The sequence below is a fragment of the Monocercomonoides exilis genome, assembly GCF_001643675.1.
Source record: "Monocercomonoides exilis strain PA203 chromosome Unknown scaffold34-1095894, whole genome shotgun sequence".
NCBI classification, from domain to species: Eukaryota; Preaxostyla; order Oxymonadida; family Polymastigidae; genus Monocercomonoides; species Monocercomonoides exilis.
Window position 1 is genome coordinate 208,040 of NW_027150579.1, and position 22,732 is coordinate 230,771.

Genomic DNA, 22,732 nt, shown 5'->3' on the forward strand with positions numbered 1-22,732 from the left:
ATAAAGAAATATTGAATATTTTTTTCAATATTTTAGAAAATTCAATTAATCAAATTTTCCAAAATATATTTTTCGCTGACATGATCAGTGAAACAAGGAATTAAATATGCCACTGGTTGTCACTTCTGTCACTGACATTACGTTTTGTCAATGAAATAAACAAGTTCGAAAAGGAAACAGAATAACAAAATTACTAGTCGAGCATATGAAATGTTTGAGATTTCATTTTTCCATCAATTACAACCATAACTTTTCATTTGATATCTTGTTGTCCTTCTTTTTAAAAGCAAAAAGCATATACATATTCAAAAAAATATCTGAAGAATGCATGTGGGAAGACATTTTCTTTAAACGATTGTTTGAAGATGGATATATTTGTCAATTTCATTATTTCATTAATTTTTTTTTGTTTGACTCATTTTTCAATTTTCTTCATGTGATGTGATTTTATCCTTGAAAATGCATATCTTATTTTATTATGAAAACATGTCTTTCAAAGTTTTTGAATGTTCGTTCCGGATCTTTTTCGAAATAAAGGATGAAATTCTTATTTTTTAAATGGAAGAAAAAAGCATTATCAATGACTTAATGGAGCATTTGAACAAGTGATGAAGATAAAAGTGTGTGCAGCCCTTGGACAAAGAAATCGAACAAATTCACTCATATGCAATAAGTGGGCAGAGTTTATTCTATTAGTTGAACAGAAAGTGCTGAATTTTAATCATAAAAATGTGTGTCATTCTAAGAAATTAATGAAATAATGATCAATCAATACTTGCTAGGAGAATTCTGATTTTATTATATTTTTTTTTGATTGCTGGAAAATTGATATTTAAACAGAACATTCATTCAACTTCTCAGAATTCTTCACGAATGCAACACGATTCATGTTTGCTAGATAATTTATTCACATAGCTTATCATCCTCGATATAATTTTTCTTTCTTTGCACTCTCCATTCTTATGCAATGTGAAAATAAACAGATTCTATGAAAATAAATGGAAAGATTTAAAGAAATAATTCCAATTGAAAAGAATTGAGAAAAACCAGTATAAAAGAATGAAATTTTTTAAAAGGAGAAGACGAAAGGCAGCTGGAAGTTATGAAAGAAAAATGAAGGATGGAATTCATTATTTTTTCCCCCGAAACGTGGAAGCAACAAATTTCTTGTAGATGTTTACTGAAGAAGAAAAGAATTGCGTGGAATAATCTTCAATGCAATTTTCTCTATATATTACTGTGATTGGGTTTCACTTCATTCTTTAAAGAAATTATTATTAATAAAAAAACATTCTCAAACCATCAAGCGCATGTTTTCAATTTTGTGAAATGAACAAGAAAGAAGACATTTTTGAGTCAAAAAATAAAATGAAATAGATCTGGTCAAACATTCACAAAATGATAAGAAATTTTCAATAACAAATCATCAATATTATTTTCTTCGTTAAAAAATCGAATCAATTCTGGGATGCTAGCTACGATATCTTCGCATCCTTCTTCTGCCATCTTTTCAAAATACTTCATTTTTGTTTCCTTTCTTTTCTCTTCCTTCATTTTGTCTTTCTCCTCTTCTTTCAATCCACTTGAAATTTTCAAAAAAAAACTTCAATCCATTAAATGTCATTCCGTCATCCAACGTTGGCTGCTGAATCCCCTCAAAAACAGCATCAACAGCTCTGCCTTTCAACAGGTCTTCAACTTGCACACCTTCACTTTTTGCTGCTTCAATTATATAAATGCACTGCTAGTTGATTTCTTTGTATTTGACTCTTGATACTCCATGCACTCTTTCAACGCTGCTGAAAGATATAATAAATTCTTCATTCCATGATCAGTAATAGCAAAAATAATCTTCCAATGCCTAAAGCCATCTCATCAAAGCAAGCTCTTCTTTTGTCTCTTTTCCCTCTTTCTCCGCTTCCTTCTCTCTCTTCCAATCCGCACACTTCACCGACTCTTCCAACTCTCTTTCTCCCTCACGCACAAAATGCAGCTCATTCACAATCACTCCCACAAAGCTGCTGTTATTGAATAATCTTTTGATAAAAAACAGCCAAGCGAACTGATAAGCAAGTTATGTCAGATTGTGATACTCCTGATGATTTGTGTTATCTCATTTAAATACAGCTCTTTTTTGATTTCCCAATCAGAGTCATATAAAAAAAATCAAATCGAAAAATAAGAAATATCAAAAATGAAAAAGAAGTACTCAAACGTGACATCCAATGTTGCTCAATACCTGCAATGCTATTTCCACTTCATTTTGAATCTCCTCGTTTTCCTCTTTCTTCGATCCAACTTTCAGCAGACTGCGCACACTGACGGAAATCGATTCCAACGAAATTCTTACATTCAGAAAAACACAGCATTCGCTGATATCAACAGGAAGCTTTTCATTTTTCCCATTCTTTCCCTTCTTTCCTTCAATTCTGATCATCTCTTTTATTCTTTTTTTCAACGAAGACTTTCTCAAGCAACAAATCCATATATTTTTAATGAAATTGCAATATTTCATGTGCTTCAGCAATACAAACGCATTTTCCAAACACATTTCCTTTTCTTCAATCATTTTGTTTATTTTATCATACGATTCAGCCTTGAAAATGGATATGAATTCTTCCTTATTCATTCCATGAACAATTTCATTCATTTCTTCGATCTTCTGCTTCTGTTCAGCCTCAGTGCAATGCTCAAGCTCAAGATTCAATTCCGAATAAAAAACAAGGAAAGAAATGCAATAACCATGAATTCAATAGCAATAATGAATCCAAACCATTGAATTTTTATTTGGAATATATCTTACGCATTTTCATCATTGATTTCATTCAGGAAACGATATAATTTCTTCATAAATGTTGTATTTGAACATGCTTGGATTTAATGAATTAAAGAAAAGCCGAATCAAAAATTGCTCATGACAACATTTGTGTTAGCACTTCTTATTAAAAGATAAATATGATTCACAACTCATTAGTTGTAAAATAATGTTTTATGAATCTGTTTATGTAATAATGGATTGAACGATCAATGATATAAAAAAAGAAATATTTGAAATAAAATTTAATTGAATTGTTTCATGCGACAAAAGCGATTTTGTGACATAAAAAACTGTTTTTTTTTTTTTTTTTTTTTTTTTTTTTTTTTTTTTTTTTTTTTTTTTAGTGACCGACAGCAACAAAAATTCGCTTGTCGTGTCGCACAGGTCTATTCTTTTGAATTCGTTTACTACAAAAAATTTGATTTCGTTTTTTTATAAAAATACGAAGGAAGAATTTTTAAGCAATTCTAAAGTGTGATCAGTCCCTTTACTCGATTTTTGACATGATTGGGCTTGATCAAATTGCTGATATAGTTCTTGGACATGATGAACTTCGAAAGTACTGGCCTTGGTATTTTGTAATATTGGCAGTGCATATTGTGATGCGTTATGTAACTACGCAAATTATTGCTGCTTATGTTAAAAAAACCGTGCCAAACGCAAAGCCTCATCATCCTTACAAAGCTGCTGGTATTTCTATTTCATCGATGCGCATTTACAAAATCTTTATTTGTTATATTATCAATGTGTAATATGAATTGTTATTGTCGATTTATATGAAATGCTTTTCATTTTTTAGATTCATTTTGGTTTGCAACGTATTATCTAATGACGTTCATTTGTGGAGCGAAAGTATTTATTAATGCAAACATGAATCCTTTTAAAATTATGAAACATCCGGAATTGCTTAACATGAAAGGGCCATTGCCACATTCTTTTATATTTTTTGTTTTCAATGAAGCTGCACATTACACAACATGCTTGATCTACTATAACTTTGATAAAAGACAAAACCATTCTGATTGGTATATGATGCTTGGACATCATTTTGCCACATTGTCTTTGATTTATCTTTCTGCCAGAATTCCAGAGTTTGATCATTTTACAGTTATTTAATTAATTCCACATTTGAAATAATTTAAGATTCCAGCCAGGACTGATTTATTCTCTCTTTATTCATGATTTTGCAGATTTCTGGATGGAATATGCGAAATACTTCCGTTATCTTCAAAATAATGTGTATTACTTCTTTTATTTAGTACTTGTTCCATCTTGGGGAATTCCAAGGTGCTTTATTTTCCCCGCTACCTCCATTCGTTGCTGCATCCAATATTTTGAGCGTACGCCTCAGATCATTGCGTTAACAATTTTCGAAATCATAATTTGGATCATGGATTGTGTGTGGTGGTACATGATTCTTCTGATGCTTAAAAGAGCTCTGACTGGCACTCTTAACAAAGATGTCAGGAGTGAAGATGAAGAAGACGTACCATTTGAGGAAAAAGAAGCAAAGAAACTTAAAACAAACTCGGAAAAATCAAAAAGAAGTTCTTCAATTAAAGGAGAATAAAGTAAAAAATAATCTTAATTGATTTGCAAACACTTTACAGTTTTTTGTCATAATTATTTTCCCAAATCATTATTTTCGTACACTCAGTTTTATTTTCTCCTACATTGAATGTTAAATCTCATTATTGATAGAAAACCTTGTTGTTTACGATATTTTAGCGATTTATTCCTATGAAGTCTTCTTTCTTGAAAACAAAATTCATTTTTATAAAATTTCCTTGTTGAGAGCTTTATCCGGAAACGGAATTTCACAACATTTGCGAGCATTACGATTCTATTACTAATTTTTTATTTTGAAAATATTCTTTCAATGGAAGTTGCACTCTCAATTTGTGAATGTTGCTCAAAGAAATAATTAGTATTTAATATATTTGTAAGAAATTAATCAACATCAAATATAAAAATTTTTTTTCTTTCGATATCTTTGTCACAATAACTTCTGATGATCTATTGCATTATAAAAATTTTCAACATCATTCGCATAAATAAATTAGATGGATGACGATGTTTCCCACCCTTCGATAATGGCCGACGATAAGCATTCACAAGATGTACCAGCTAAACGATTTGAAATTAAAAAATGGAGCGCTGTCGGTTATATATATATATATTTTCATATCTAATTGTAAAAAATATTTGTAAATATTTCGTTCTTTTATTAATTGCACTTTGCGTTCATTTTTCTTTTTTAATTTGATAGGAATGTGGAGTTGGGATCTGCAAGTTGATACATGCGCCATTTGCAGGAATCATCTCATGGAAGTTTGTATTGAATGTCAAGCTTCAGGCGGTTCGCTTGATGAATGCAAAATTGCTTGGGGAAGTTGCAATCAGTATTTGTAAAATTATTTTAATTGTATAAAATTTGATTTATTTCTTTTAATGTCAAATTTAGTGCATTTCATCATCATTGCGTATCTCGATGGTTAAAAACGAGACCAGCTTGCCCACTGTGCAATAGAGATTGGGAATTCCAAAAAATTGAAAGATAAAGTTTGAATGGAATTTTCTAATATTATTAATTCTTTCCATTTTGCTTATCTGAACTCATTTTGTATCAATTATTGAAGGATGAAATACAAACAACTGGAAAAAAACAACATTTTTCATTTCACCTTTTTTCATAGTTTTGCAATTCTGCTGTTGTGCAATCTTTGAATATTTATTTTAGGTTTTTTCAGATCATTGATATTTTCATAATTGTGTTAGATTGTTGGGCTCAACTGGTGGCTCTTGGAGAATTTCAACTTTTTATGCACTTTCTGAGTTAAATATTGGAAAGAGCATAAAGATGAAACTTTTTTTTCACATTTCACCAATACCGGGCAAAGATTTATTTTCTTTGCATCTTTTCATTTGAAGGATTAAAAACTAAAGAAGAAAACATTTTCAACAGGAAATAAACGTGAACTTTTCTCAAAGCTTTTATGTTTCAAACAAACGTTTTTTTTAAGTAAGCCTTTTCCCCAATATTTTGGCTTTTTTTTCTGTGCTTTTGTTGTACTCAGAACTCTGTTCTTTTTCTTTATTATCAAAAATTATTATCAACTCTTGTTGAAAGTCATTTTTCTTTTTTGACAATTCAACCAAAAAAAATTTTTTTTTAAAAAAGGCAAGTATTGCTGTCTTGTGCATCAATTTCAGTCATCATTTTTTTGAAAAAACGAAATAAAAAAATATCATTGATTTTGATTTTTATTTTCCATTTATATTTATTTATTAATTTATATTCGTATTTTAATTTTAATTTTAATTTTATTTTATTTTATTTTATTTATTTATTTATTTATTTATTTATTTATTTTTTTTTTTGTGTGTGTGTGAGTTTGTTTGTTTGAGTTTAATAAAATGTGGATGCATCATTTTTATCCTTTCAATAATTGAGAAGTTAATTTATGCTCAAACTCTATTTAAAAATGACGCAAAATGATTTCATGAAAGAAATTCTTAAAACATAACCGAGTTAAGAAAATGTAAAATTATTCTCAACTAAATAGAAATTATAAACTCAAAAAACACCTTCCTTTCTTAAACCTTTTTTTAATATTTCTTTCAAGATTGTCAGTGACAATAAAATTGTTCAATTCATCTATTATTAAACAAAGCCAAAATCTTTTGTCAGAAAAAAATGAATTAGAGCTGACTAAGAGTCGTCTTATTAAAACTCCAATTGATAAAAAGTTGAGTCAAATAAATAAAATATTTCTTTGGAAAAAAAAAAAAGCAAAAGTTTTCTTTCCAACTATTTTTAATTTTTATTTTCAATTATTTTTATAAAATTGCTGTACCAATATCCAAACACCAAAAAAAGAAAAAGTTTAGAAAATATAATTATTAAATAAGTTGCATTAAAGAAATGATATCAACCAATAATCTCTGAAAAAGTTCCAAACGTTGAAACATTCTGTGCAGAAGCGGAACAAATAATTCCAAAGAATAACCGACTCAATAATCCAATGAAAAAAGAACATGACACCAACAAAAATATTTAGAAAGCACATGAATAACAATAATATTTACAAAATACATAGCACAAATAAATATCCAAATAATCATGACAATGGTTAAAAATTAACAAAAACTTTGTTCACATAAAGTCTTCACACTTATTTTCTTTCAACATAACACAATTGTCAAAATAAATAGAAAAGGTCAACTGAGAAATAAATAAGAAATACATATCGCATTCGAATACATATTCATCTTTTTTCAAATCGGCAAATAGCCTTTTATTTTTAATAAACATACATATAAATAAATATAAACAATGCATATCAAACAAAAATTAAAAATTAACAAAATAAACATAATAAAGGAAATAAAGGAAAAAGTTTGATTGATCCGAATCCTCGCCCTTCATGCAGAAGCGGAAAACTGAAAAATAATTCTGGATCAAACATTCAAACACCCCATATCCAATATTCACTCCCTCATTTATCTGCTCCTCCCTCAAAATAAGAATTGCCAAGAAAGCATTCAACTCATCTTTCCCAATGCACTGACCAATAATAAAATAATAATGTGGCGAAGCTCTATCAATTGGTTTTTTATGAAAGCAGCACAAACAATGATCACTGCTCCAAGAACAAATCAGCTCCACTGAGTGTCTATGATGAGCGAGGCACAGACAATTTTTGTGTCTTCAGTGCAATCGATTGCATCTGACACAGTCACCATCGTGGCACCAGATGGGAAGTGTTGGAAAAACTCGCGCTTCATCCCAAACAGCGATGGGCGGTCGTCTTTGTTCTGCGCCACTGCCGATCTCACCAGGCGGCTGTATGTCGTCCCTTCAATTTCAGACAGATCTGGCCTCTCTCCATTCACAATCTTCTGCCCTGCCACATCTGCCTCGTACTCCCCAAACGGAACATCCAGCGTCAGACACTCCCACAGCATCATCCCAATCGAAAACGCAACTGCCTTCTTTTTTGCTTCCATCTTCTTGTTGGCCATCAGCTCAGGCGCCTTCCACCTCAGGCACTCTTTTTTCAAGGCATCTTCATCCTCAAATGCAGATGAGGGCAGAGAGTCTCTGTCATCATCATCATCATCACTTGTTGATGTGACAACAGTTGACGAAGAGATGGAGGATGAATCAGAATCTGAAGAAGAGCAGTCAGAGTGGAGGGCAATGCAGATGACCATGTGCTCAGAGAACAGCACAATGTGTGGACTCAGATTGGTAAGAGATTGAAGTGGATTGTTCATTTCATCAAACGAGCGGAGTGCCAGATTATCCACCCAGAACAGGATCTGAGCAGCCGTCACCTCCCTCTCCTGGAGAGTTCCGATTTCCATCTCTTTTGTCTTATTCAGCCCATGAAGCAGCATGAACAGTGAATCCCTCAAGTCAACGATCAGCTTCTCATGGGGAGACGAGCAGGCCATTGCATCCACCAGATTCGACATCGATGAAGTGGTTGGACATAAATCTTCCCCACGAACAAATGTGGATTCTGTATCTGATGTGTCTGTGGATGAAGTGGATGAAATGGATGGTGATGGTGTCCTCTTCCTCGATATATCATCTTCTTCCTCATCAACCTTCTCCAGCATCCATTGAGGGATCTTGTCTGAATCTCTTCCCAAGATATATTCAGTGGAACCACTCTCGCTCAATAAATTCTCTGATGACTCCGAATGTCCCAAGCTTTTTTCATTAACTCTCTTCTTGATCCTCTCTTCATTCTTCTTCTCTGCCTCTCTCTCTGCTCTCCTCCACTGCTCCTCAGGTGACATCTCCATCGTCACCATCTCAAAAGCTTTCGGATCCTTCTTCACTGTGTCTTCCACAATCACCTCCAGCTCAACTGTTCTTCTCTTTTGCTTTCTCCACCGAATTGTGACAAAAATTGAAACTAAAAGCACAATAAACAAAAGAACAACCAAAATAATTATTATCACAGTTGAAGAAGAAAACTTTCCATTTCCTCCTTCAGCAAGTTTTTCATTTCCATTTGTCCGAGATTCGCTTTTGTTCTTCAGTATCTGTGGAGAAGTTGCAGCCAATTGCTTTCCATACAATATCATCACAGACACCTCCGTTTCGTCTGCAATCGTTGAAATATTTTCTGATGGAATCATCCCAATCACTTCCGTTTCTGATACAAAACTGTCTTCCTCAAAAGGATATGTCTCAATCATCTCCACATCCCCTGTTTTATACACAACTCTGAATGACAAGTCGCATGGCACAAAAAGAGTTCCCTTGAATTTTATCATGGCATTTCTTCCATTTTCATTCACAGAAACATCCTCCAGCACTGGGATGAACAATGGTGATGCTCGCTCCTCAACAATCCCCTTCAGCATGCATCCATCATTCAGAATCCACATCGATGAATCTGGCAACACTCCATCTCCTCCCTTCAGACTCATAATATTCACCTCAGCTGAATCAGAACACAACATGTTTCTCCGCACCGATGGATAATCCTCAATAGATGGGTTGTTGTTCTCAAATTCTCCTTTTTCAATCTTCACGTTTCCTTCACTCACAGACAATCCTCCCTTCTTGCTGTTTCTCATGGTTGTTTCTCTCAATTCCATTGTGCTCCTCTCCAAATCAACCATCGACCCATTCCATCTACATATCTCCTCCTTCAACACATTGAAGCTCTTTCCTTCTTTGTTCCATTTCACACTCTCTCCTTCTTCTCCTCCTCTTCCTCCTCTTCCTCCTCTTCGTTCTGATTCTTCTCGTTTCCCATCAAACTCACACATTTCCATTCTCACACCCACACACCCCACCACACTCACCATCCCTCCTTTCTCCTTCGCTGATGAACATTCCCCAAAAGAACAGTTCGACAGTGTTATCATCTCTTTTCCATCCATCAACTTCATCGTGCTTCCTCCTCCTCGTGTTGTTGTGGTGTTTGCCATCTTCATCTCTTTCACACTCACCCTCGCTTCGTTCCCAACTTCAATCACATCGCTCCTCGATTCAATATCATTTACTTCTGTTTCCGACACCACAACGCTCGATGCACAGCAGAACGAAAGAACTGCTCGAGAAACACCATGTGTGCAATCGAGCATTTGTTCATCTCAAACTCTCCTCCCTCCACTCCCACAATCGAGCTGTTCACCACATTCCCCATTCCCCAGCACTCGAACGAGCATTCCCTCATCACCAGCGATCCATTCTTCTCCTTCATTATCCACTTGTGTGTAGATTCAAACAGCACCCCAAACACAAACATGCACTTTTCCACAACACACCCTTCCACAAACACCACAACACTCTCCTCCTCTCCTCTCGCCTCAATCTTTTTGCTCACCAAGACCCTCGCCTTTGCTTTCTTCTTTGATGCTATCCTCGCTCCTCCAACCACACACTCGCCCCCAACCATCCCTTCTCCATCAATCCACATTGCATTTCCAACCCCCTTCTCAATGTGTGTTATCCCGTTGTCGATGCTCTCACATGGCGCATCCTGTGCTCCACACTGCCTGCCATCTCTCCCACCATACCATACAAACACCTGAGGAGCTGAATAATATATGATCCACGGAATCAGATCAACATCCTCCATCCCTGCCACATCGCTCCCGCAAATCGAGTTGTTCGACTTCAGCGCTTCCTGGCTGAAATCCATCGAAAACAGTTTTTCGTTGATCTGCAAATCAATTGAATCGCATCTGATAAACATATCCTTCCCCACATGTGCTTCATTCATCATGAATCGGATCCTTTCCATCCTGATCAAAAGCGGCAATGCTGAAGCCCCACCAGACTGAGCATTCGGTTCTATCCCATCAATCAGCTTCCCTCCTCCTCTCCCATTCCCTGCCGAGCACACACACATCCCAAACGAGCATTCCCTCACCCTCAGCTCCGACTCCCCACTCTTCAGCTGTACTTTCACACCTCCCCCTTCTTCGCTCCTCTCACTCATGCACTTTGTCAGCGCACACCCTTCCATCACACACACAATCCCAACTGCAAATGAATCCATACTCGCCACAGCTGATCTGTTGTCTCCACATGTAATATTTGTGAATGAAGAGCCATTTATCCTCAGCATCGTCTTCGAGTTTTGATTCTCATCATTCGCCACTCTGCTTGTGCGTGACGACGGACTCAATGATATCAAGCTGCATCCAGCTGAATTTGTGTTCGAAATCGACATGTTCACCACTTCAACAACTTCAACCCCTGAAGCAAATCTCAAGAACCCTCCCATCAGACTGAACTGATCCAGCGAACAATCCTCAATCGTCACATTTCCTGCCTCAACTTCCATCACACAATATTTGGTTTCAACTGGTGGACTTCCACAAACAAATGAGCAGTGCGCAACTGACAGACATCCGCTCGGAGACAATGATTCAACAAGCGACACATGCCTCCCCAACTCACCTGGAAGATGAAACGACACATCTGCAATTGTCAGCCTCACATCCGATGCAATCATTGCTCTTTCATCTCCTCCTGCATCTCCTTCACTCACCCTCACAATTCTTCCTCTTTCTTCTCCTTCAATCACAATTTTCGGCCTTGGAAGTGCTGCTGAAGACGAAGCCAGCAGCGAGATTGGGTGATTGATGGAAGAATTGCCCTTGATCGTAATCGCTGATTCTTCTGTCTCAAGTGGCGAATATCTCAGCGAAACCACATGGTCAACTGAAGAACATGGCACAACAGAAAACCCACATCCGCTGAAGTCTCCTCCTCCTTCTCCATCAACAAACCCCTCCCCACTCCAGTTGCTCCACAAATACACAACCAGCGGAATCACATATTCCTCTCCTGTTGTTTTCCTCTCCCACCCACACAACTCATCAAATGATTCCAACTCCTCAGCACCCATTTCCCACTTGAAGTGCTCTTTGTTCACAATCTTGCTCAGATCCCATCCTGACACAAACACATTTCCTCCTCCCATCCCCGCACAGCAATCCACAAAACTCACTGATTCCATCACAAAATCTGCTGCTCCTTCCCCCAGCCACGCCATCACCCCTCCTCCATGTGCGCTGCACTTGCATCGATCAAACCTTGTTGTCACTCCGCTGGGCAATGCTGAAGTTCCAATGCGAGCCTTGCTTGCTGTTCCCTCCAACTCAACTTTCATCCCTCCACCACTCCCACTTTCGCACTCACAGTCAACGATTGTTGTGTTCCTCACCACAAATGTTTCTCCTTCCTTCACCTTCTTTGCCACCACCACTCCATCTCCTGTTGTCCGATTCACATTCCCAATTGTCACATTCCCCAGCACGCTCTCTCCAGATGCCAATCCATTTGATGGCTGTTCTGAAAACAGTGATTGCGATAATTCCAAATCGATAACTTCGACATCGCACATCGTCAGCTGCGAGAGTCGAATAACATCAAACACCGAAGCCAATGTCGAATCACCCCCAACAACACCTGACGAGATCAACACATCCTCCAGCGAAAGTGACCCACTTCCTTCTGATACAACAAACACACTCAGCGAAGAACTGGCTGTTGCGTTGTGATCTATTTTCACATGCTGCACATCCAGTTTCCCACTCGACACGCTGAACAGTGTTGTCGAAGATGGTGAAAGAGCTCCTGTCCCAATTGAAGTTGTCTCCCTTCCTTTTCCCACAACAATGATCTTCTTCTCACCAACACTGATTGTTTCTCTCTCACTCCCATAACTCCCACCAAGCACCGTGATTGTTGAGCTGAGCAAAATCAAGCTCTTTGCCACAGCTTGCCCAACTGTCGAACATGCCGCTAATTCGCTCGTTCCACACCATTCTTCTGAATCATCTCCTTCTTCTCCAACAAATCGATCTTTCATTCCATCCTTCAGTCAGTTCTTCTTTTGTGTGTATTTCTCGTTATAATGAAAATCTGAATAGAACACTCTGTATTCATTGGTATTCGTGGTGTATGCTTCATAAAACGGGTTTCCCAAACTGTTGAAAAAATTGTAAAAATCAATAAATGAAACATCATGACCTATTTGGAATTCATTGCACAAGCAATTGTGAAAGACTGAAAAATAAACGTAAAAACCATCACTTGGTGCTATTTCTTGACATGGATAAAGATATAATCCTCCACCATTTGAAGCAGCAGAACATGAAATAAACTGAAGGTTTTTCATTTTAAATTCCAACGGAGTGTGAGCACAATACATCCCTCCACCAAAATCTCCAGAAATTGAGCAAGAAGAAAATGAACAATCATGCACATAAGCACAATCTCCACTTCCAATTTCTGTTCCTGTGCAGCCTGATCCGAAGGTGTTAAATTCATAAAAACAAAGCCCTCCTCCAGCGTTATTTGCTTTGCATTTCTGGAATTCGCAATCACTGATCCTTGAAACTGACGATATTATATATACATAAAATCCTCCTCCACTAGAGTTTTGAGATATGCATGAATAAACAGAATTGTTTATGGCTTCAACTGACTTTATTTTTGCGCAGAATATTCCGCCACCGCTTTGATATGCTGTGCAGTCATTGAACGAACAATGAGAAAGTGAAAGAACTCCATTTCCCATGTCGAACATGCAAATGGCTCCTCCATTTGATGCAACATCTCCCCACAAATCATTCGTTCCTGTTGTCTTCGATCCATTCCACTCACACCAACTGAATGTATTTATCCCATTTTCTGTTTCATTTTGCCTCCCTGGCTGTTTCTTATCATCTGCAGTTCCAATAAACTCAACATTTCCGGTTCTGCTGCATCCGATAAACGAGGTGTTTGAGGCAGTCAAAGATGCCAAGGGATTGTTGAGAGATGACACAATTCCGCCATCATATGCATCACAAACTGACGAAAACAAGCAACTTTCAACAAAAGTGGTGTGCCCGCAACAAGCAACCGGAGGATCCGCCTTTCCAGAAATTATTGATGATACGTTGGAGAAAATCAAACCAGAAAGACAAACGCTCTCAACAAAAGGCGATGAAAGAAATGGAGGTGATGCAATTGAAAATGAAGAGAAAAATGAAGAACGAACGGAAGCTTGACTGAAGCAATGAATCTCACTTTCAGGAGGTGTTGAAGCAAACAATGGAGGCAGCAGGAACGGAAAAGAGGCCGAAGACGATCCGAGTGAAATATTCGTCAACACCCCACAACTCCCTCGCAAAGCCAGTGGGCATGCCCCATGTCCCACCAACATGTTGCAATCTTCCATTTCCACGGTGCTCTGATCGTTTGCGCAGACAAGACATTTTTCTTTGTCAGACATCATTCTCAGCCTCCTCCACTTCACTGACGAATTCCTCAAATTCGCACTTCCTTCAACAAAACTTTCTGAAAAGAAAGCATTTTTGTTCTTATCGCCGTATAAAATATGGAAGTTGTTCTGCGTTAACGGCTTCCCACTCTTCTCCTTCTTTGATAAATCAATTTCAACAATTGCAAATTCATCTTTCCTCATTTCCAATTCTTCCATATTTTCAATCTTCGTTCCAATAAAATCGATGTCAAAATTTACCGAATATCTGTTTTCAAATTTATTGTGCGGTCCATAAAACGTCTCTGGACATGTTTCAGATAAAACAAATTGTTCATCTCTTGCTCCGGCAATCTCTCGAAAGCCTTGATCTGCAAATTCTGCATGAGCGTCACACATCAGTTTCCATTCCAGAACTATTATTGTCAGAGCGTTTAACAAAATGCTTGCCATCAACAAACACCAAACAAAATTTTGTGATAAATGAAAAAAAAGCTAATGGGTCCAAAGCTTTTAAATGAAATTGAACGAAAAATTCTTTTGGAGAATATTGAAAAGTTCATTATTCACGTTTAAATTCTAAAAACGATGTTCTTTCCATAATATTCTTTTCAGAATACTTTTTTGTGATTTATTTCAACAGCTTCGATGAATCGCCGGTACTTGTCGCAGCGGGCAAGACCCGAAAACAAGCGGTACCTGATGCTGGAGCAGCTCGGGACGGGGACGTATGGGTCGGTGCGAAAGGCGTATGATTTGGAGACACACGAGTTTGTGGCGGTGAAGCAGATCAAGCACCAGCACGGAGAATTCAACATCTCGCAGACAACGATTCAGGAGATTGCGCTGCTGAAGGAGATGGCCCATGAGAACATCGTGCGATTTGTGGATGTTTGCTCATTGACTTTTCGGAAAGCAGTTTTTTTTTTTTCACACCGATTTCCTTCCGATTTTCTCATTTTGTTTTTTTCCCCTCTAATTATTTATTTGATTTCTTTTTCAATTCAAAATGTGAATGAAACAGGTGAGAAGCGACCCACTGGAGAAGACGGTTGAGCTTGTGACCGAGCTTTTGGAAACTGACTTTTTTGTTTGGATTTATTTTTTTTTTTCAATTGCTTCTTTGCTTGACCCGTTATTGTCCTGTTGCTTTTATGTGCTTCTTTTTTTTTGGTTGTGCTTGTATTGGCTGTAATGCTGCTGGTTGTCTGCTCAATTGCATTTTTTTCCCTTTTGCGGGAAGATGTATCTGCACCGGGTGGATCAGCGGCTGCACTCGGAGCAGTTTGTGCGATCGGTGCTTTTCCAGGTGCTGAAGGCTGTTGGGTATCTGCATGCAAACTGGGTCATCCATCGCGATTTGAAGCCGAGCAACATTCTTCTGAATGGCGATGGAAAGGCAAAACTGGGTGTGGGGAGAGAGACAGAAATTTGCTCCTTTTTCTTTTCTTTTCTTAAAAGAACTCCTCTTTTGTTGATAGTTAACATCTTTTGATTGCTCGTTTGTGTGCATTCATTGCTATTCTCTGCCTTTTTTTGATGTCTGATATTCTGGACTGGGGCGTTCAGCGGACTTTGGATTTGCGAGGTCGTTCCAAGCACCTCCTGAGGCGCTGTCACGTGATAAGGTGCGGGTGACACATTGGTATCAACCACCGGAGCAGGCACTGGGGGCAGAGATGTATGCGCCGTCTGTGGACATGTGGTCGATGGGGTGCATCTGCGCTGAGGCGATGACTGGATTGCCTCTGTTCCAAAGCTCTGAGAACAGACCTGAGAAGGTGCTGGAGAACATCACGACCACCCTGGGGGACATAGAGAAGCAGTGGGCAGGGGTGCGTGCGATGGCAGAGTACAAGAAGCTGAAGGGGAAGTTGGCTGGCGGAGGCGGAGGAGGAGGTGGCGGTGGAGCACCGGGAAAAGGAGGAGCGAACGTGATCGGCTTGGGGTTGCGTAACCGTCTGGAAGAGAAGCTTGATCGGCTGTGCGAGAAGGAGCGAAGGAGAAGTCTGTATCCGGTGGAGAAACATCTGATTGGGCAGATGGTGCGGTATAATCCGGAGCTGAGGATATCGGCAGAGCAGGCGCTGCTGCACCCTTACTTCACAGTCCCTCCCGAAGAGCATCCCCACCTGTCCATTCACCGTGTGGAACAGCTGTTTGCGTCTGCCACTGCTTCGCTCGCCCGCTCGCTCGCTGCTGATCCTCAGCCTGTTCCACTGGCGCTGCGGGCCCAGGAAGGGAAATGTGGGCTGGATGAAGAGATTGAGCTAGGCACTGCCAGTTTTGATGGGCATTGCGCAAAGTGCGAGGCGGACACATTGGAGCTGCCAGACATTCCGCTTGTGCCAATTGCGGGTGTTGTGGCGGAGCTACAACGAAAGCAGATTTTTGCGAAGGTGCATGTGTCGGAGGAGGATGCAGCGACAGCAGAGGTGTTTGGGAAGAGTGGAGTGTGCATTGCACAGCTGATCAGAGAGGTTGAGGAGTTTGGGGTGAAGGAAGGCAAAGAGGAGGAGCAGGGCACTTCTTGAGTAAATGAGCACAGAAGCAGTGAAAAAAAGAAAGAAATTTCGAAGTTGACCGCTTGACTGATGGAAACTATTGGAGCACGCTCAGATTGAAGCTGAGTGAAATGAACGGAAACAGCATTTGGCAAGCTTCCATATTGAATAAGACTTCTTTCAGAAGTCTTCAAGAACGATAGTTAGTTTTTTTGTTAACATCTGAATGCGGATGAAGTCTGGTTCTATCATATCAGATTTTTTTGTGTTATGATTCATTTATTTTATGTTGGAGAAAATGAAAATAATAGAATTCTTCTCAACTTTCGGTGTTTTCCTTCTTTTCGTTCAAAAAAATCTTCAATTCTGAAAGTCAGAAACCAAAATTCGAATGAAAAAGCTAAAATGCATTTGGATGAAAACTATAGCTTCATCAAAAGACAATCAACATTTCTGATTTTTTCGCTTTTTGAATTGTTGTGTGATTGAATATTTTTTGAAGTTTGTTATTTTGTTTCTTGAAATAGCAATAGAAGAAATGGTGAAAGAATCAAAAGATTTATCTGTTTCTTGCATTCTTTTTTCATCGAAATATTTAAAAAATAGCGATCTGATACCATATGTTTTTCAATTGTTAAATGGAAAAACATATGAAAATGAAAAGGCAGGAAATGCCGTTTGAATTTAGCAGAACCAAGGGGCGAAGAAGTAAAGGTATGAAATGTAATTTATGTATTTTCAAATGCAAAGATGAACGCATTGGTTTTACAATGAATTTGCTGATTCAGATTCACCTCTTTCCTTGGCACGAGTCGTGGCAAATCTGGAAACACAGAGCGAGTGCCGTGCGCAATTGGCAAGTGCACGCTGTATGCAGCTAAATCCTGAGCTTTTAGCATCTACATCGAGAAGCAGGGAAGCGACAAACATTTCTTCTTCATTTTGCTTTTCTCCTCCAGTTATTCGAGATTTGAATCCACAGAATGCATCCGGGTCAGAAATGCGCATGGGTGAGTATCCCTGTGCATCTGGCAGAACGGATACAGGGTCATTTGTGCCAAGATTCTCATTTGGAAGTCAAAATCAAAGTCTTTATTCTTCCATTTCAGCTCAACCACAGCAGCAGCAAGTGCAGCATCCCAGCATTGCAAATGCTCCAAGGCCAAAGGGGGCAGGAAATAAGCCGGCTGTGAGCAAGGCATTTATGGATTCCTTGAGGAGCTCAGCTGGATCAATTCAGTTTATCTTACCAGACGGTTCAGATGCAGCACAAATAGGTACGAAAGAAAAGGATCACATGATCACCACTGAAGAAGATCAAAACAGTGAAATGAAAGATGAAGAAGAAAATGTTGAAAGAGGATCGGAAGTGAATGCTGTTGATGGAGTTGAAAGAAAGAAAAAAGATGAGGAAGAGAATGAAAATGGTGATGAGTGCTCCACTTCGGAAGAGATAAAAGCAAAAGAGTCGATTTGTCAACGAGAAAATGAACAGGAAATTACTGAATTAACACCAACTGTTTTGGAGCATCAACTTCAAAATGAAATGGAAGAGAGAAAAGAAGATAGAGAAAGTGAGGAAGAGGAAGAGGAAGAGGAAGAAGAAGAAGAAGAAGAGGAGGAGGAGGAGGAGGAGAAAGAGAACAAAGAGAAAGAAGAGAAAGAGAGTGATGAAAGAAATGATGAGGATGAAGAGGAAGATGAGGAAGATGAGGAGGAAGGGGCAGGAGAAGGTGAAGGTGAATCTTCAAGAAACAAAGAAAAAGATGAAGAAAAGATGGAAAACGAAAACGAAAACGAAAAAGAAAAAGAAACAGAGGAAAAGGAAGCGAGAAGAGCATTTTCATCATCATTGTCCACTCTTCAGGAGCATATCATGCAGCAACCTCAAACGCCTCCATTGGCACTTCAATCTCCAGTTGCAACTGAACAATTGCAATCATCACGTTTATCTTCTTCCACAGGAAATAATACAGTTAATGAGAGCATGGTGAGTGCATTGCAAAGGGAACAGATTGGTTCAGAAACAAAAAGAACACAAGGAAGAAGAGAAGAAGGAGGAGAAGAAGAAAGACTCATTGGAAAAAGAAGAGAAGGAGCAGAAGAGGAGAGAGCGAGATGGGATCAGCCAGATGAAAATGGAAATGGAGCGAGTGTTGCATCAGCAAAGCGGCACATCATCAAAAATCTGAAGATTGTGAATAACGCGACGCTGAAGGAGAAGACGGAGCAGCTGATCTCAGCCACCATCCACGCGTCGATCATTGCCACACAAACAGCGCTGGAGCAGGACGAGGCATTGCTGGCAGCACACGCAGCGAGTGATTGGGATGAGAAAGAAGAAGAGCAAGGAGTGCGAGTGATGGCTGAGTCGATGGCTGAGCAGAAAGAAAAAGCGTCTGAAGGATTTGGCTTTGATTATGTTGGATATGAAAGAGAGCTTGCCGGAAAAGCGACGACACCTTCAGCAGCGCTGATGAAAGCATCGTCTATGGCACCATCTCTGTACTCTTCTGCATCGTCATCTTATTCCACATATCCTCTCTCATCATCGTCATCATCCTCAACATCATCCTATTCTTCTTCTTCTCCTCTTCCTCCTACACCTTCTCCGATGAGCAGAGCAAGCAGTGTGGGAAAGGAATTGGCTCCGGCTGTAGCGATGGTGTTTCCGGATCTGCGTCTTCCGCCGGAGACTGTGGCATTCTTGTCTGTTGGGGCGCCTGTGGTGAAGATTGGGACAGACTCTCTGTCTCGGATGTTCTACTTGACTGCCGAAGGAATCGATCCGATGATGCGAAGGCAGCCTGTAATGCCATTAGGTGTGACTGCTTTTTTTTCTATTCCTTAAGTTTCATTGATATCTTTTTTTGAATCGTTTGCTTTTTAATGGCTGTGGTGATTGTATTCTTTGTCAATTATTTATATCCTTGGTTTTCTTTGATGTGTTATTGCTGCTGAATTGCTGCAGCTGGGAGAGAAGGGAAAGGGAGGAGAACTGAAGGAGCGAATGCGTTGGGGGTGCCGTTTGTGCGGGGAGGAGTGTTTTCGAGTGGGGCGTTTGCGGGGCTGGCGTGGCGGAAGAGCAGAGCAGGCGAAGTGGTGGGGACATGCCACTTCAGAGACATGGCTTCGATCAGGTGCTACGGCCGCTCAGGGAAAGAGCAGCGGGCTGAAAGCATGCCGCCTTCAAATGCAGACGCTGTGATGGAGAGCATCACAAACTCGAGCGATTTCTTGGCGAAGTGGGAACCGCTGGTGCGGAGCATGCAAGGGAGCAGTGGAAGTGGAGATGAAGCAGAGGAGCAAGAAGAAGTGGGATCAGTGGGTGGCAGGAGAGGAGGAAGGGATTCAGTTAAAAACAGTGGAAGGCGTGGTTCTATTCTTGAGCGTGTGCCGTTTGCGCCTGATGCAACGATGTTCTCGTTGAGGAGGACGGAGCATCGCCCGCAGATCACGTTTGCATTTGGATCTCCGTTTGAGATGGAGAGCTGGGTGATGTGCATCAGCCAGGCACATTGCGTGTGGAGAGGGATGGAGATGAAGGAGAAAATTCTGCGCGAGGAAATGGAAGCTCGCTGAATGGGTTGAATGGATGTTGTTTTCTCCGTTTAAATTGATTTCTCACATTTTTAGACCATTTTCATTTTTCTAACAATTTTCATGATGTATTGCCACAGTTTTTTTGTTGGTTGTGTTAAATGTCATTTTGTCGAATTGCTGCTCATCCGATTGTCGAAGTATTTTTTGAGCATTTGATAACTGAATACCCGCAGGAGAGAGAAATTTTTAATTAGCATCATTTAGCCTTGATAGATTCTACCAACAATACGTTCAACTGATGGCTGGGTTTCCAATTATATTTTTTATTCCTCAAAACCAAATACACCAAAAACTATTCAAAAATGAGAATTATTTAATTACATTTTTTTTTTCTTTTTTTGTGAAAAATCAGCCACTGTCCGAATGAAAGAAAGTGAATTGAATATTGCATTTAATAAATATTCGTGAAAATGATGAAAAATTGAAGTTTTATTTATATTAATAGCTGATAAACATAAAAATGTTCACATTTTCAGAAAAAAATCATCAACCTTGAAATCAGATAATTTTCAAATGTGTTATTCTTTTTTTTGAAAAGTCACAAATGATCGATATGGGGCAAAATTTTTGCATTTGTGAAAAAAAACAACGATTTGTTCCAAACTTCTTCCACAACCTTTTCATGATAATATTTTCATTCCAATATTAAAAAAATAGATAGAAATTTTCAAAATTGAGATAAATATTTGAATGAATGAAATGGAGCAAAATTCATAAATCAAAAAAAATTGTCCCATATCTATATGTGTGATTATTTTTTATTTCAAATTTTTTCATTCATAATTTTCTGTACAAATATTTTTCTTGAAGATAAAGTGATGGCAAATGGGGATCATACGGCCAGTTTAAAAAAATGAATAAAAAAATTTGTTATAAAGCAATTTACTGCAACCAACTTCTGATATATTATGTTTGAAACAATGTTGAATCAAATAATAATGTGAAAAACAAAAAATAAAAAACAAAATAAAGAAAAACAAAAAATTATGGGATCATATTTTTTTTCCTCTTGATATTCTGATGCTGATTCTCCATATCCTGCACCAAACTCATCTTCATCTGTATCTTCTGATGATTCTTCAAAAAAAGGTGTTACTGACTCATCTTCTGGTTTATCTTCTGGATCTTCATCGATTTTTTCAGCCTCTGGAATTGAATACATTATTCTTTTGATGAATGAATAAAATTTCATTTTTTTGGTGTTATGAAACATAAACTCAGCAAGGCGATCGTCTCCATATTTATCTCTCACTCCAGATTTTGGTAAAAAATTCCGAAATCTCGACCATAAGCTCTCTATACTGTTTGTGCAAACTTTTGTGATAGGATCTGCAAAGTGAAACTTATGACACACAGTTTGATGAATATATTTATACTCCGGCAAACACTTGTAGACTGGCCATTCGTCCGAATAAATTTTTTGTTTTCGGTTTGATATTTGATAGGATTAACGGTAATAATGTTCTTTTGTTTCTTTTTTCAACTCTAATAATGAAAAATTAGCTCTCTCTTTCTTTATCAGCCCTTTCAATTCTTCCAAATAACCAAATTTGAGGCTTCCTCCTTCCTTTGTGATATTTCCTTCTTCTCAGCAGGGCTTCATCGATTTCAACAATTCTCCCCTCCCCTCCAATCGCTTCAAAATCTTCAAATAAGAACTTGGCAGAAGATGATCTGCAATGAGAATGCCAAAATGAAACTGTTCTTCTATCAAGATTCAGCAATAAACATGTTTGCGAGATATTTATTTTTAGACAGTAATACAGAAGAATATGCAATAATTTGTTAAGAGGAATTTTGATGTTGAAAAAGGAAGTGTTGTGAAATATGCTCACAGATTTGCCACAATTTGAGCATCAAAATTGTCTTCTTGTTTCAGATCTTTTGTAAACGTACATTTTCGAGCCGCAATTTGAACAGTTTTCTTCATTCGTGTTAAGGACGTTGTTGATGATCCAGTCGAATGAACATTCGTTGCATGAAAATATTATGTTCAATTCGTTTATCTCTTGTTTTGAACAGGATATGCTCTTTAACATCACTCAATAAATCGATTTCAAATGAGTTTAAATATTTGTATTTATATAAATAGTTATTGAATTAATTAATATTTGCACACAAATAATATTTATTATTAATGGGTTCATGAAATTTTCAGAATATTCAACATACGCACTTTTTATATAAAAACACAGAAATATGTTGTTATTTCATATCTATTTGACACACATAAATTGAAAAAAAGATAAAAATTAGTTGATTTCTACTGGTCGTATAATACTCATTTGCCAAAGTGATGACAACTGAAATATTTAAAGGTTTGGCAAAGACATCTTCTTCTATATTTCAGCTGAAATTCATATTTTTTAACAGTTGTGATAAATTCAGCATTTGAATTCAAAACATTTTCCCAATGACAAACAATCTTTGAAAAATCAACACTTCGAAAAAAGATATGATTTTAAAAATAATCACCCAAATAATCATCCAAAGGGAAATAAATCATTTATGACTTTTTAAAATAAAAGAATAACACATTTGAAAATTATCTGATT

The 22,732-nt window shown here is 38.0% G+C and overlaps 7 protein-coding genes across 7 annotated transcripts; 5 read left to right on the top strand and 2 right to left on the bottom strand.

The window, feature by feature from the left end:
- The first annotated feature begins 3,307 nt into the window (after window positions 1-3,307).
- MONOS_7771 (putative sphingoid base N-palmitoyltransferase) lies at window positions 3,308-4,664 on the top strand. The gene is made up of 3 exons (XM_067878122.1): window positions 3,308-3,508; window positions 3,618-3,909; window positions 3,962-4,664. The coding sequence occupies exons 1-3, from the start codon at window positions 3,322-3,324 to the stop codon at window positions 4,386-4,388; spliced, it is 906 nt and encodes a 301-aa protein (XP_067724084.1). The 5' UTR covers window positions 3,308-3,321; the 3' UTR covers window positions 4,389-4,664.
- A 217-nt stretch (window positions 4,665-4,881) lies between these two features.
- MONOS_7770 (uncharacterized protein) lies at window positions 4,882-5,317 on the top strand (the record flags this gene model as incomplete). Its single annotated transcript, XM_067878121.1, has 3 exons — window positions 4,882-4,938; window positions 5,088-5,220; window positions 5,283-5,317. 3 exons carry the CDS (start codon window positions 4,882-4,884, stop codon window positions 5,315-5,317), a joined length of 225 nt encoding a protein of 74 aa, XP_067724085.1.
- A 1,387-nt stretch (window positions 5,318-6,704) lies between these two features.
- MONOS_7769 (uncharacterized protein) lies at window positions 6,705-9,775 on the bottom strand (the record flags this gene model as incomplete). The annotated part of the gene is made up of 1 exon (XM_067878119.1): window positions 6,705-9,775. The coding sequence occupies one exon, from the start codon at window positions 9,773-9,775 to the stop codon at window positions 7,478-7,480; it is 2,298 nt and encodes a 765-aa protein (XP_067724086.1). The 3' UTR covers window positions 6,705-7,477.
- Window positions 9,776-9,846: 71 nt separating this feature from the next.
- MONOS_7768 (uncharacterized protein) lies at window positions 9,847-12,672 on the bottom strand (the record flags this gene model as incomplete). Its single annotated transcript, XM_067878118.1, has 1 exon — window positions 9,847-12,672. The coding sequence occupies one exon, from the start codon at window positions 12,670-12,672 to the stop codon at window positions 9,847-9,849; it is 2,826 nt and encodes a 941-aa protein (XP_067724087.1).
- Window positions 12,673-13,396: 724 nt separating this feature from the next.
- MONOS_7767 (uncharacterized protein) lies at window positions 13,397-13,858 on the top strand (the record flags this gene model as incomplete). Its single annotated transcript, XM_067878117.1, has 1 exon — window positions 13,397-13,858. The coding sequence occupies one exon, from the start codon at window positions 13,397-13,399 to the stop codon at window positions 13,856-13,858; it is 462 nt and encodes a 153-aa protein (XP_067724088.1).
- Window positions 13,859-14,718: 860 nt separating this feature from the next.
- Window positions 14,719-16,906, top strand: MONOS_7766 (putative protein serine; the record flags this gene model as incomplete). Its single annotated transcript, XM_067878116.1, has 4 exons — window positions 14,719-14,961; window positions 15,095-15,160; window positions 15,314-15,479; window positions 15,640-16,906. 4 exons carry the CDS (start codon window positions 14,719-14,721, stop codon window positions 16,602-16,604), a joined length of 1,440 nt encoding a protein of 479 aa, XP_067724089.1. The 3' UTR covers window positions 16,605-16,906.
- Window positions 16,907-17,192: 286 nt separating this feature from the next.
- On the top strand, window positions 17,193-20,494 carry MONOS_7765 (uncharacterized protein). Its single transcript, XM_067878115.1, has 3 exons — window positions 17,193-17,288; window positions 17,363-19,396; window positions 19,546-20,494. The coding sequence occupies exons 1-3, from the start codon at window positions 17,213-17,215 to the stop codon at window positions 20,154-20,156; spliced, it is 2,721 nt and encodes a 906-aa protein (XP_067724090.1). The 5' UTR covers window positions 17,193-17,212; the 3' UTR covers window positions 20,157-20,494.
- The last annotated feature ends 2,238 nt before the right edge of the window (window positions 20,495-22,732 follow it).

Excerpts from the sequence above, each read along its gene's own strand:
- MONOS_7765 (XM_067878115.1), top strand. The coding sequence starts at position 17,213 with ATGGAAAAACATATGAAAATGAAAAGGCAGGAAATGCCGTTTGAATTT. Across the intron at positions 17,289-17,362 it reads CAAGGGGCGAAGAAGTAAAG|ATTCACCTCTTTCCTTGGCA; the intron begins GTATGAAATGTA and ends TTGCTGATTCAG. Across the intron at positions 19,397-19,545 it reads GCAGCCTGTAATGCCATTAG|CTGGGAGAGAAGGGAAAGGG; the intron begins GTGTGACTGCTT and ends GAATTGCTGCAG.
- MONOS_7771 (XM_067878122.1), top strand. The coding sequence starts at position 3,322 with ATGATTGGGCTTGATCAAATTGCTGATATAGTTCTTGGACATGATGAA. Across the intron at positions 3,509-3,617 it reads TCATCCTTACAAAGCTGCTG|ATTCATTTTGGTTTGCAACG; the intron begins GTATTTCTATTT and ends TTCATTTTTTAG. Across the intron at positions 3,910-3,961 it reads CTTTCTGCCAGAATTCCAGA|ATTCCAGCCAGGACTGATTT; the intron begins GTTTGATCATTT and ends AAATAATTTAAG.